The following is a 14,994-nucleotide window of genomic DNA, read 5'->3' as shown; positions in this document are numbered from 1 at the left end:
GGCGCCGTTCTCACGGTTCTACCGAGCCATGGTGCTCAAGATGAACCAGCGTGAGTATACCTTCAATCTATAACAACTGTCACTGGGATTTGCCTAAATAAGTATGCTCAGAAAGCCTGGCACCCTATTACCTACTACTAAACTGAGTGAACTACTCGACATGAATGAGGAAACCTCCAAAAAGGTTTATAAGCATAAAAATCCCTGGTAGTGATTTTTCTAGAAGTATTCAGTGATTCATTGGGGAGGCCTATGTCTATGTTCAGCAGTGGACGTCCTATGGCTAAAATGATGATGATCATGGTTTGGTGATATTATGTCCTCAACATAACTTAATTTCTGATTAAACTTTTGAAATTGGTACTTACTGCCTATGAATATTATTTGAAAGATCTGTCATGATTTAACATCATAAGGGTCATTCCATGACAAATGTTACCGAGGGTGAAAAACTAAATATGTTCTTTTCGCATTAAATCTGATGAATTTTGAAAGTAAACATTCCAAATTATAATGTGCAACAAAAAAAACTGAAAGAAACAAGTAATTTTTAAGTAATTAGTCTTCAAAGTCTATACTTAAGTCAACTGTCTGAATGATCATTTTCTCTCTAATTTATTGGTAATACGATTTTAAAAAAACTATCAATCTGTGAAACGTTTTGCCACTATATGATTCGAGGGTATTTATCATGGTATTGGTAGATAGCGTCATAGTCCCAAAAAAAATTATAATCATCAAGTTTTAAGTGTGTTTTCTTTTTACTTCGGCGATGTAACACCCGAAACAGAAAAACAGGTATTTGTTTTATTATTGTACCTTACACATGGATTAGAGTAACAATATTTGGTAAAAGTAAGGTCATGGTAGTAATGATTTCAAATACTAACTAATATCTGAGTATGATACTAATTTAGTATGTTTCTTTCTTGATTAAAAACTGTAACACCCGAAACGTTTCGGGTATTACATTTTTATTTCTATGTCGATGATGTGTGTATATTGCTTGGAGAAATGAAACAGTATTACTGTGAGGGTCCTTTGACCTCCCACTAGCGCTGGCATCGGAAAAGGAGACATATTTCTCAATTTAAGACTTTTTTGAAATGTCGACTTAACACTAAAATTAAGGTACTGCTAAAAAGTGTCGATGTTTGACATTTCCAATAAATATCGTAATTAGAAATTAAAGTAATGCTATTTCAAGCAAAAAACAATAGAAAAAGCTATATTCTGAGGAAAAATTAAACTTGAACTTTGTATATTTTTAAAAAAAAGCTGCTTCGTAATTTCAAACCAGAATTCGCTCTATTTGTTTTACTCCTTATTTTGAAGTACCTAGAAACTAATAAAACACCGATTTTATCGATAAAACGCGTTGAATTTTCGTACTCGTAACACCCGAAACAGAACCATTGTAACACCCGAAACAAAGAAATAATTTATAAAAAAATAGTAAAACGTTTTATTTAACAGTGATTGTATGTTACATGGTTTGTAAATTTCATACTTTAGAAGTCCTGTAAGTTTTAGGTATGATTCCTTAAGGCGATTAGTGTCCTCAATCCGCGCCAAATGGGCATTTTGTAAAGCCTACTCCTCTTTTACTGCTGGACAGAAATAGTTGAAAAAAATATATGTTATACAACAGTTCAAGGACTACATTTGTGACGTTTGAATTTTCGCTACGTCTCTTTGTTTTGGATTAAAAAAATAAANATCTATAACAACAACTGTCACTGGGATTTGCCTAAATAAATATGCCCAGAAAGGCTGGCACCCCAATTTACTACTAAACATAAATGAGGAAACCTCCAAAAAGGTTGATAGGCATAAGAATCCTTGGTAGTGGTTTTTCTAGAAGTATTCAGTGATTCATAGGGGAGGCCTATGTCTATGTTCAGCAGTGGACGTTCTATGGCTGAAATGATGATGATTCAGTGATATTATGTCCTCAACATAACTTAATTTCTTATTTAACTTTTGAAATTGGTACTTACTGCCTATTAATATTATTTGAAAGATCTATCATGATTTAACATNAAATGACCCATAAGCTAGTCATTAAAAACATATTTAGTTATAATTATTACAGCTATTGATTTAAAAATAATTAACAGGATATATTTTATAACCTGCTGTGTTTTTCCAATTACCTATTCTGCCGTGCTAGTGATATTAGCAATAACTCTATTTTTTGGCAAAACTATACTGAAGCTCTATTTCAATGAGCTGATGGGAGATTTTTAAAAGCAAAATATTGAAGTTACTGCTAATATCACTAGCACTGCAGTATTGGTAGCAAGGTATTGTAGTGATTCAATCTATACTTTAAACTTTTCCATCCACAAAAAAACTTATTGAAATAAGAAAATATTTTTTACCCGACAACTCTAGTTAGAACTTGAATAATAAATCTTACTAGTAATGTGTGTAAATAACATGAGCTTGCAACTTTTACTAGACTATATTCCACATTCTATTACATAATATGGTATTGTGTGTGTACCCTCAAACCAAGACAGTGTCAAGGCCGCGGCTCGACCTTCATACTGCTGATTGTAATCAACACATTATTAATTCAGCCCTAGCCCTTGAACGCCGATTCCCAAAGTAGGGGTGAAAAGTTAGCTGTTGTATTAAAAATAAATGACTACAATATTTGATTAATGTTATCAATCTTATGATAGGACATCTTAAGACATCATCATCATCATGTGAGGACAATTTTATACCTACTATTTTTACTTCTGAGGCAACACTCAGTCTAACAAAATTAAACGTCTATTAATATTGCCAGTGCCAACAATTTTGAGGTTTTAAATACATTGTCCATCGTGGCTGACTAGGTAGCACTTATTGTACGTTTCCCATCTTTTAGTCATTTAAAAATGACACATAAATATTATCCTCTTTATTATTTTCGCTTTTTCCTCGCTGTTTATACCTGACTGCTATGGCACCTAAGGTTTCTATTCCCTATTCTATTATTAGAATACTTAGAATCTATCTTTGTAAGTTTGTGTATTAATTAATCATAGCACAAGTATTACAAGTATTAGTTTGATTGGCCTACCTAATTAGTGTACATTATGAAATTTATTTATTTTTATCTTTAGTTTCATAGGCAACCTCTGACCTTTATGGATTAAAGATTGATGCTACAATAAAATTAGATAGTAAGGCTATTCACACCCAAAACTAACTGGTTGGCTGGTCATAGGGTGTACCTACCTATTTATTTATTAATAACTAGCTTTTGCCCGCGGCTTCACCCGCGTGAAATTTAGTTGTCACAAATCGTCATAAATTATAGCCTTAATATGTTATTCTGGGTTATAAACAACAATACTGTAAAGTTTCATCAAAACGCGTTTAGTAGTTTTTGCGTGAAAGAGTTACAAACATCCAGACATACAGACATCCAAACTTTCCCATTTATAATATTAGTAGGATACAGTAATGGAAGTGGACATAGCTTAGTACAATTTTATACAAGCTGAGATGCTGATCACAGTTTGTAGGTTGCGTACTTAACGCGGTACGTGATACTGCGTTAGCTTTTTGCTGTGGCGCCGCCTGAAAGACGCCGCCGACGAATTAACCTTTAACTGGTGACAAGCGGTCTCACAGGCCGGGCGGCGTCAGTGAAACATCGTTTCACCCCCTTCCCCGTACTTCCAATGTTTCACCGCTTCAGTAGCTTCAAGTTTAGTTGTTTCTACGCCGTAGATAAGAATATTTGCATCATTCAGCTCCAAATCGGCAAGTTACATCGATGCAAAGTTCAGCAGCGGTCTCTCAGACCGCATGTCACCAGTTACGTGACATTTTTTTCATACAGTTTTTTCGTATTTTTACAGTTTTTACTTGAAATTGATACTTAAATAACTCCAAAAAAGAAGCGCAGGATCATTAGTTGGGAATATAGTGCCATACTTTATGAAACGACTTGAAAATTCGCCAGTTGAAAAATATCCGGAAAAGGAAGACTCAATTGGGTCGGAATCCGAATATGTTCCTGAAAACATCGTTCTGGAGCAAAGTGACCATGATTCGGAAGCCGAAGAAAGTGTTTTTGAAGATGAAGGACCAATTGACGAGAATCAGTCAGAAAGTGAAAATGACCGACCACTCTTATGCCAAACAATAAATAAATGTCCTGACAGCCAATAAAAAATACAAAAGTTTCACCACTGCCAGTTTTCTAAGATTATAGGTTACCTATGTGTGATAGGTTTTTTTAAATTGATTATCATTGGAACTATAATAAAAAAATACTAATTTTGTTATAATTTGTTGATTTAAATTTCTTATTTGCGATTATCGATCTCATCTCTAGTTTTTTGATTTTTATTACTACATATAATTTAACAGCAAGTTCTGCATTAAAAATTATATTTAGAGTTTATTATTTTATTTAAATTTAATTCTTCTATATGCTACTAATCTGTTTTTAAAGATTGTGGTATGCTACCTTACCTACCTAGTTTCTATGCTATAGTCTTGATACGGTAGCGGCCTCTCAGACCGCACGTCACCAGTTACGTTACACAAAAACCATGTCACCAGTTAAAGGTTAAATATAATATTTTTCCCGGCGTCAGAGAAATAGGCTTTCCGGGAATTTTGTCCTTGCTTGTATTTATACATTCTTTGATTCATGTAGAAGGACATTGATTTGTCACTTCTTTCTTATAATAGAAATGGCTGTCTCTATGTATAGGTACTGTACATATTATNTTACCCAGTCAACATCCCTATTATTGCCTTACCAAACTGTGCAATACAAGAAAGAATTGGCCGTATGGATATATATCCAAAGCCGTAAAACCTATATAGAAAAAAAAAAAACGTTGGACAACCTTATGAAATTTACAGCAGGGCGCTACTATTNGGCGTTCCTGAAAATGAAGCAAACGATAGTGACCTCAGGAATAAAGTAATAGAGATGTTAAATAAAATTTCCCAAAAAGTCGAAGGAATGCAAGACTGGGACAAGTGGGAAATCAGCAATGTGAGAAGACTTGGGAAGAAAAATACCGAGAAAAAGAGACCAATACTCATAACTCTTACACTGACATGGCGAAAGTACGAAGTCCTGAAAAACAATAAAAACCTTCCATCTGACATATATGCTACTGAAGACTACCCAAGGGATGTCCTTATAAAAAGGAAAGAACTAAAAGAGAAAAAAGAGCAAGAAGAAAGGCAAGGGAAGATAGCGTTTATAAGATACGACAAACTTATAGTCAAGCATAGGGATGTGGATGAAGCTAAAAGGAAAAGATCACCATCTAAGTCACCAAAAGAAAATCAGAAAGACACTAAAAATATAACAGCTGCACCTCCAAAAAAACTCAACAAGAGATTCGATACATTTCGAGCTAGACCGAACTCCGCTTCAAACGAAACCAGGAACTAATACAACCAATGCAACTCATCACACCGGAAACGAAAATTCAACTACCTACAGTAAACGACAACAACATCTTATACAACAAAAACTCTCCCAATACGGCTGGTCACCGTGGGGGAAGTAGACCACCACCCTCCATCAAAATGATGGAGGAGGCTTTTACCCAAGTGGGGCCACAATCAAGAGAAATACTTAATTAATTTTAAATAAAACTGTAATAACTGTGGATTTATAAAGCTATAATAATAATAAAAAACAATATTTGATTAATGTTATCAATCTTATGATAGGACATCTTAAGACATCATCATCATCATCTGAGGACAATTTTATACCTACTATTTTTACTTCTGAGGCAACACTCAGTCTAACAAAATTAAACGTCTATTAATATTGCCAGTGCCAACAATTTTGAGGTTTTAAATACATTGTCCATCGTGGCTGACTAGGTAGCACTTATTGTATGTTTCCCATCTTTTAGTCATTTAAAAATGACACATAAATATTATCCTCTTTATTATTTTCGCTTTTTCCTCGCTGTTTATACCTGACTGCTATGGCACCTAAGGTTTCTATTCCCTATTCTATTATTAGAATACTTAGAATCTATCTTTGTAAGTTTGTGTATTAATTAATCATAGCACAAGTATTACAAGTATTAGTTTGATTGGCCTACCTAATTAGTGTACATTATGAAATTTATTTATTTTTATCTTTAGTTTCATAGGCAACCTCTGACCTTTATGGATTAAAGATTGATGCTACAATAAAATTAGATAGTAAGGCTATTCACACCCAAAACTAACTGGTTGGCTGGTCATAGGGTGTACCTACCTATTTATTTATTAATAACTAGCTTTTGCCCGCGGCTTCACCCGCGTGAAATTTAGTTGTCACAAATCGTCATAAATTATAGCCTTATATGTTATTCTGGGTTATAAACAATAATACTGTAAAGTTTCATCAAAACGCGTTTAGTAGTTTTTGCGTGAAAGAGTTACAAACATCCAGACATACAGACATCCAAACTTTCCCATTTATAATATTAGTAGGATACAGTAATGGAAGTGGACATAGCTTAGTACAATTTTATACAAGCTGAGATGCTGATCACAGTTTGTAGGTTGCGTACTTAACGCGGTACGTGATACTGCGTTAGCTTTTTGCTGTGGCGCCGCCTGAAAGACGCCGCCGACGAATTAAANGTAGAAGGACATTGATTTGTCACTTCTTTCTTATAATAGAAATGGCTGTCTCTATGTATAGGTACTGTACATATTATAATGTTCGTGTTCATTTAGTCAATTGATAAAATTAGTCTAGCGTACGAACGTTTATTGGTCGACTGTGATTTAATAGCTCAATCGATTTTAGATGCTATTGCAATTAAAAGGCTGACTACCTATACTCAGCGTTTTGTCTTTGGTAGGATTTTTAATCTTGTTTGTTACTCTGCAAATCAAATACCTACTTAGTTAACCATTGACTATTAAAACCAAGTAAGTAATTTGATTAAAATCTAATTTACAGGAATCACTATTAACACGCAAAGTATAAAGCTAGTTTAATCACGCGAAAAAAAGAAAGTGGTAGTCGTAGTTCGCCACTGCCTTTTCTAGAAAAGCCCTGTACGTGCCACACTGAAGTCACCTCTAGTTAAGTGGTCGCCATTGACATTGGCTGACACGCTTCAAAGCAGCGCCGTAGTGTGATACTTGACCCTGATGCCTTTGCCGGTAAAGTAGCGTTACGTTTAAGGTAACGTGTGCGCATATGCGTGGCTTCATTATCCTCTACTAGATTTGAGACTAAAATATTTATTATGTCATTGTTATTAAAGGTTTGTTCCCTTGTAGGAAAAAAATGGTGTAAAATAGGCTCTCCCTATCGGGTTAATTTAGGGAAGTTCCTGCAAAACCATTTGACTTAGTCCAAGGTCGATGGATTAGATGGCATTATTTTATGTGCGTCTCCAACTCCAAGCAAGGACTCGACACAAGAAATGATGCTATTTCCATCCACCGGGTCACTGTCGTGCCGGATGCGAATGTCCGGATGCCGGTCGCTGATATGTTGCACGTGGCTTTTGCTTACTTCTTGGTTGATGTCGTTTTTCCTGTAAGGTTATTTGTGAAGCAGCAGGGTAAAGCGGCAAGAAACTTAAGTTGACAAATGAGTTGGTCATTGAAGATTGCTCAGCCAGCAACCAGTTTCTTTTCGTAATCTCTAAGTTACATAGGTCTAAAAATACGTGGATCTTAGCACTACTATGTCTGCTTCGCAACACGGAAACATTTATTTCCTATCGAACGTTTATATTGCTTCCCTCGATTTTCTCACCAACTTGGAGACCACCATATTCTCCACCAAATCCCAAGACTACCACCAGCACCAGTGGATTCCTGTGATTTGGAAAACTTTCTCAGATGTTATTTAAACCGTAGCATTATTTTTACAAGAATTTCATTAGTGTCTTCATTTCATATCAAAAACGTCCGTTAAATGCTCATGTTTTTATGCAAATTGTCTGAGGCGGAGTAACGCGGCGCCTCCCAGTGCTCAAGGCAGCTGAAACGAGGTGTAACGGCTTCGTCAGTCCTTGTTAATTTAATAGTGAATTTACCTACTTACTAAATTCGTTTCTATTTTAAGAGCTTGGGCGTTCCTAGATATTTTTTTCTGAACTTTGTTGTCATGTCTGTAATAGTAATGAAGGTCTAGCCAGAACGTTTAATCGGTTTAATTAGTTGTTACGAAACGATCTCAAAACTCATAAACCACACTAGGAGTTACATGTACAGTTATCGAACGTGGTTTATGTAACGCTTTCATGTATTTACTAGTTCCTCTCGAGAATAAAACCGCAAGATCTATTCAATCTCCATTCTGAAACGCATACCAAAGCATAATGTGTCGCATACGATTGATTGCATTTGCAATAATAATAATGTCACAATTAACTGCATTAGTTATGTGAGGTTCCACCACTTATCGCAAACGACTAGGAGTCCCCCGGGAGTCCCCGCGTGATATCAATTCACTGAACGAGCCATTTCCTTATCAAACCGCTCTGCGAGGATATAACGAGGTCGGTAATTAAGTTTCAGGGGTCTATCTCGCCAAATGACTACCATATTTCGACTCTATCTTGCTCATGCCACCCGTGTATATGAGACGGGAAAGAGCGGAAAGCCTGAATGAGGGCTATCGTTTTAGCGCTCACCAGTTAGCGCCACTGTAGAGTAAGATCCTGTCACTTGCTAGTAGCGAAGACAGTGGCGCCAACTTGTGAGCGCTAAAGTGGTAAGAGGACTGGCGCATTTGCACTCATCAAGATGGCGCCACTGTAGAGTAAGGTCCTGTCAATCGCCATGGGGTGCCAACTGTTAAGTAGGTATAAAAACGATAGCCCTCATTCGTTCTGCAAAATTTTTGCAAAACGAATTCGATACATTCTTCCTTTAAATTTGTGAATCCACTGACTCATGCCAGTGGGAGCTTATTAAATTCGTGACGGTCGTGACGAATATTTTGAGTCCCCTTCTCATTCATGTTATCATAGGAATTGTGTATTTGATTTTGAGAGGCATCAAGCTATATGTTTTTTGTTGAGATGTTGAAGACGTTTTTTCATTATTCGGTTAAATTAATTACGAGTTTTTAAAATAATATTAGAACGGTTCTACTATATTTTATTCCCTTTTATCACAGAAATATTATAGTTACCAAAGAATCAAATCAACAGGATACTTTTCCTCCAGAGTTCGTTGATGTCTTATTGGTTTCTCTTTTAATTTTCTTTACTGACTACTTTCTTTTTATGTAAAGGCGTAATTTCTACTCACCAATCATGCAAACCACGTGGAGGTCAGCGTAGGATTCATTCTTCGGCCTTGGCTCTAGCGGGCGGCTTTAGCTAGATCCTTATCTACGACGGAGCCGTGCGCTGTTCCCCAAAGTGCATTTTTATTTTAGGTATTTTTAAGTGTACCAAACAGTAAATGGCCCGATTAAATATAATGCTGCCTTTGTTAGAATCGATTTAGTTCATCCTTAGTGACTAACTAAAATGCCGTCCATTTTAGAGAGGTAATTTCAAACTTTAATCTAGACTATGATTCGGGGATCACGTAAAGGTCCCCTTAATTGCAACAGTGTTGTCATGAATCCAACAATACAATACATACTGAATACCCATGAATCAGTTTACTTACATGGTTACTGGAAAATACCAGCAACGTCCAAACATGTTAGCGGTAGATTCACGTGTCACAGGTGCATCAATGGGCATGCTTCGTTATTTATTATTGATACCTGAGTAATTGATGCAATTATAAGTTCTAATACTTGTTATAAAAGTTCATTTCTTGCTCCAAGGCATACTTACTTTAATAATAATGAATGTTTCACGAAAGATAAGCCCTATTAGCTATCGCTTGCAGTCACCTAAATAAACATTTGCCGTGATAGCGGTTATTATGACTGCAATGGTTATGGCCCACAAACCTGAGTAAATAATAATGTTCCACGTGTCCTTCAATTTTATCAAAACTGAGTTTGTATTTTTTTTCGGAATTTTACCAAGACAGGTTTTGCCAATGGACCGTCCATTTCCATATTATAATGATCATCATCATCCCTTTACTTTGTCTATAATTATGTACTTGAACTCAGGCCTTTTTCAATGATGATTACTTTTCCTTTCGCTGTCTAGTTGTACAGTAGTTTTCACTCTGGTAGATCTAATGCAATGATTACAAAAGAGCTTTAGGGTCATTCCATGACAAATGTTACCGAGGGTGAAAAACTAAATATGTTCTTTTCGCATTCAATCTGATGAATTTTGAAAGTAAACATTTCAAATTATAATGTGCAACAAAAAAAATCTGAAAGAAACAAGTAATTTTTAAGTTATTAGTCTTCAAAGTCTATACTTAAGTCAACTGTCTGAATGATCATTTTCTCTCTAATTTATTGGTAATACGATTTTAAAAAAACTATCAATCTGTGAAACGTTTTGCCACTATACGATTCGAGGGTATTTATCATAGTATTGGTAGATAGCGTCATATTCCCAAAAAAATTGATAATCATCAAGTTTTAAGTGTGTTTTCTTGTTACTTCGGCGATGTAACACCCGAAACAGAAAAACAAGTATTTGTTTTATTATTGTACCTTACACATGGATTAGAGTAATAATATTTGGTAAAAGTAAGGTCATGGTAGTAATGATTTCAAATACTAACTAATATCTGAGTATGATACTAATTTAGTNATGTTCCACGTGTCCTTCAATTTTATCAAAACGGAGTTTGTATTTTTGTTCTGAACTTTACCAAGACTGATTTCGCCAATGGACCATCCATTTCCATATAATGATCATCATCATCCCTTTACTTTGTCTATAATTAGGTACTTGAACTCAGGCCTTTTTGAATGATGATTACTTTTCCTTTCGCTGTCTAGTTGTACAGTAGTTTTTACTCTGGTGGATCTAATGCAATGATTACAAAAGAGCTTTACGGAAAGACTTACCATGTGCGTTATTCTTTTTTTACTTACTTTTACTATTCGTGTTATGTAATGTAGAGTTAATTTGTTTCATCGACTGTTGTAACCTTTGATCGCCAGACTGCGATTCTGAGCTACTGTAGGCGACCTTTCATGGTACACAGATGAAGGCCATGTCGAATGTATTGATGTTTCGTTAATAGAGGTGATCGATTTGATACGTCATTATGATGATGTGATCCAGGAAGGGCAGTCATCAGTTTTCGGCAATTGACAAAAAATAAATGTCATAAGTACCTACCTACATAGGATGCAATATGATCGATTAGATTCCTCAATGAAATGAACACGAATATTCAAATCGATGTGATCCCATATTTTTAACCAGGGTTCGAAAATATCCGATATTTATTATAAATATCAAAATATCGGATATTTATGATATATATCAGATATATATCAACTTTGATATATATCAATTTTGTATGAAAGCCATAGTATTATTTTATTGTATTATTCATGAATACTATTGCATATGTGTTACATAAACATGTTTTTAATGTTTTTAAAACTTAAAATCAGACAAATAAAGCAAAAACATAAAATATCTTTGAAATCCGGCAAAATCAACTAAAAAAATAAAAATGTTATGTCAAAAAGTACAAATACAGTAACAAATTTTAAAAGTTGATATATATCATCAAAACCGGCTTGATATATATCGGATATATATCCGATATATATCTTGATATATATCCCTTGATATATATCCTCGAACCCTGTTTTTAACCCAGTTAAACCGGTATTTTGAAGGTCTCTCATGATGTCTGGAGGTCACTTGTGCAAGCTGCAATTAGTGGCGTCATCAACGGCAAGTTTTTGATCGCCAACCAAACCCAATTCCAGGTAGATGACGAGGATCAACAGGTGTCTGGATGAGTTAGGAAATAGCTTACTCTCGGTCGCTGCAATTTCACATTTGATTTTATTATAGCGTGATTGCCTGAAAATTCACTTATCACGTCAAGGGAAGGTTGTTCAGAAAGCCACTGATGATTTTAATAGAGATTATACATATATTAGGCTGTTTGATTGAAAAATAATAGCTTTATCAAAATATACTACCTACTTAATCACTTAATTGTCGGGCGTGTGCTACAATCTTATCAAGTTATCATTGCAAATCCATCAATATTGGTGCTTCAGATAGCGAATGTTGTAATGTCACAACTTTAAGTAAACATGAATCTTTATTGCTTGTATCTAATCGTTTTATCAAACAGGCATGACATTGACACCCGTTTATGGGAAGAAGCGTGAATCAACCATGCTAAGTTCACCTTATTTGATCATACATGGAATGTTTTCAATGACATATTCGGTTTTCCTTGTGCAGATGCAGTTTTTTTTCAAACAGGATTGTGCTCCTTATTATTAGTCGATATTATATTGGTGCACCAAAGCTAAACCCGAGTTTTCACAATTACATACAAATCGGCTGTGCGGAGCGATCCGCACTGACGGTCCGCGTGATACTAAAACCAGCCTATGAACTTCTAGGGAGCGGAGCGGTTCCTCCGGACCGCATTACTCTAAAACGCTCCCTAGTAGTTCATACAGATTGGCTGTGCGGACCGGGTCCGCACCGGACGGTCCGCGTGACACTAAAACGAGCCTTACGAATATGTATTATGGACGATGTCACATCATACCTACTCACACTGTGGCACAGTCATAGGTGTAATGCTGTCGATCGTCTATTCATTGTACAGACATCACATCGAAAGCAGGTCAAACTGTCTGAGCGCCACGTCATCAGTTTTCCATTGCAACGTCAGCCGAGCGTGTCGCGATCCGCATGAATGGTAAAATAGTAGGACCAATGACAGCGACAAGGCCGATGGTTGCATGTCGCATGCTAGGCGGGTGCGATGACTGATAGCCGATTGCAGGCCAAACTATCACTATCAGCTGATCCGTATCAGTACAAGTTCAATCGATACTTAGCATTGTTTACAAACTAGTAAATTGCTTTTGAAACTAATCGAAGTTTACGAGTACAAGTAGTATCATGGTACTGTAAATATTGAAGATAGAAAATTGTACATAATTAAAATGAAATTAAAAGTTACAAAATTCAGATCTTTCCATCAGATTTTAAGTATTTTTATACTTGTTTGATGGTTGACGTTACTTTTTAGTGTGCTGCAGTATCTTGAAAGTACATAATAGGGAAACATAAATAAAGTCTTCATTAGGTAAAGTACACCCGATGTTACAATATTTAAAGTAAACTCCATTTGCCTAGTATTTTTCATTTCATTTATTCCAGTACCTTGTTATTATTTGACTTCGGTTGCGTAGGTTATTCATTCTGCTTTCAAACATGTAATGATAGGTTTGCGTTCAAGCTATTGTTGGATAAAAACTAAATAGAAAAATGTTGTTCGATATTCATTGAGCTTTTGGATTTGCCGTTGAATAGTCGCTAGCTAACATTTTCTAAATGAAGTCAAAGAGAAGAAATCAGTCAATTTATCAAATTCTGTGTCATTATTTACGCTATAGAAGTGATAAAAGAAAAGTCATTTTTGTATTTCCTCGTGGTAAGTTAGCTTATCGGTGGTGTGAGGCTCAAGCGAAATGCATACTCGGGCGATTATGTTTAGTTAGTACTATGGTATTGGTAAATACTTATTTTAGACTTGTCTCAGGCAGCTGGACCTACGCCTAGTCTGATTTCGTTTTCGATTATTTAGACATAGATTTAGTTTTTTATCAAACTGAACGTAATGTTCAGGCTGCTACCAACCGGGCAACATGGAAAGCATTGAGAGAGGCTTATGTTCAGCAGTGGACGTCCTATGGCTGAGATGATGATGAACGTAATATGGCCACTTATGATACCTGAACATCAGGTTCAGGAAACTCTTCCTTTCAAACCCAATGTTCCCTCCTATTTGAAAGAAGTTCTAGACATAACTAGACAATGTTCCCCTTTTTTAAAGAACTTTCCCTTTGTCACCAGACGAGGACGAGGCGACGACCTCGGGCGTGACGGACGGCGCGCCCGGCGACCAGAACCGCGTCATCTTCATCAACCACCCGCAGCCGCAGAAGTTCGTCTCCAATAGCATATCCACCGCCAAATATAGGTATGGAGTCCTCGGTACTTAGGGAGTCAGTTGGTGTCCGAATGCAAGAGGCAACTGCTACCCTTCTAATTTATTTTGACACCTTATAGTGCTTACTTATAACGTCCTTTTACTGCATGAAAAATACTAAATTCGTCGCGGGTTCCAAACTAGCCAGCTTTGCCCCGGTACCACTCAATCTTCAAAGTTTGTCGTGGATATGTGAGCAAAGACGAAAGGCGGAACTTATTTATTTTTTGGAGAACTGTACAGGAAAACAAACTGTAAACCTACTGACAAATGGTCAGAACAGAATATAACTATGACAAATGCAAAAATGCAGTCATAATAATTTAAGTCAAATTGAATGCAATAATAATCAAATAATCGAAACTTTATTAACTTTGTTGTCATGAATACAATGTTGTCGTCATGTCACACGTCCATACAATCATTCTTCCCTAGTGGATTGAAGAATTTGTCTTACGGGAGAATTGTCTTCATAATTAGAATAATCACTTATAGCTGACAAGAACAATAATGCTGTTAGTCAATAATAAGTCCGCCAATCGATAAAATTGGACGTGAGTAATGTGAGCATACAATGGACGCGATACGGATTTGTAGAAATAAATCAAACTGAAAGTGAAATGCATTTCAATTTCTCGCCGCCGATTTTTTTAAAGAATATATTTAAAAGACTGTGAAAGTACCAACATCATAAAAACTTTCACACTGAATTCTAAAGTATCATTTAACAGAAACGAGTGTCATAATCACTTGAGACTTATCATAAGTTAGTATTGTCAATGGTCCCAACTGAGTTATTTTGAGGATCACCAAGTATTCAATTGGGAGCTATATCGGGCACAATAGCTGTGCGTGTCAAAATTCGTGTCATTGTTTACACAAGACGCATTCCCATATCCA

At 35.8% G+C, this 14,994-nt stretch overlaps 1 protein-coding gene across 5 annotated transcripts in view; it reads left to right on the top strand.

Annotated features, from left to right (window-relative positions):
• ATP8A (ATPase phospholipid transporting 8A1) overlaps positions 1-14,994 on the top strand; it is a 102,601-nt gene that overhangs the window by 43,516 nt on the left and 44,091 nt on the right. For all 5 annotated transcript variants that reach the window (XM_028311497.1, XM_028311494.1, XM_028311492.1 and 2 more), the window contains exon 3: positions 13,959-14,085. In XM_028311497.1, coding sequence (XP_028167298.1) covers positions 13,959-14,085 — 127 coding nt within the window. The remainder of the gene's footprint in view (positions 1-13,958; positions 14,086-14,994) is intronic.

This window comes from Ostrinia furnacalis, unplaced genomic scaffold (assembly GCF_004193835.3).
Source record: "Ostrinia furnacalis isolate ACB-3 unplaced genomic scaffold, ASM419383v2 OfSCF3339, whole genome shotgun sequence".
NCBI classification, from domain to species: domain Eukaryota; kingdom Metazoa; phylum Arthropoda; class Insecta; order Lepidoptera; family Crambidae; genus Ostrinia; species Ostrinia furnacalis.
Note: the sequence above shows the minus strand (reverse complement) of the source record. Positions and strands in the feature narration are given on the sequence as shown.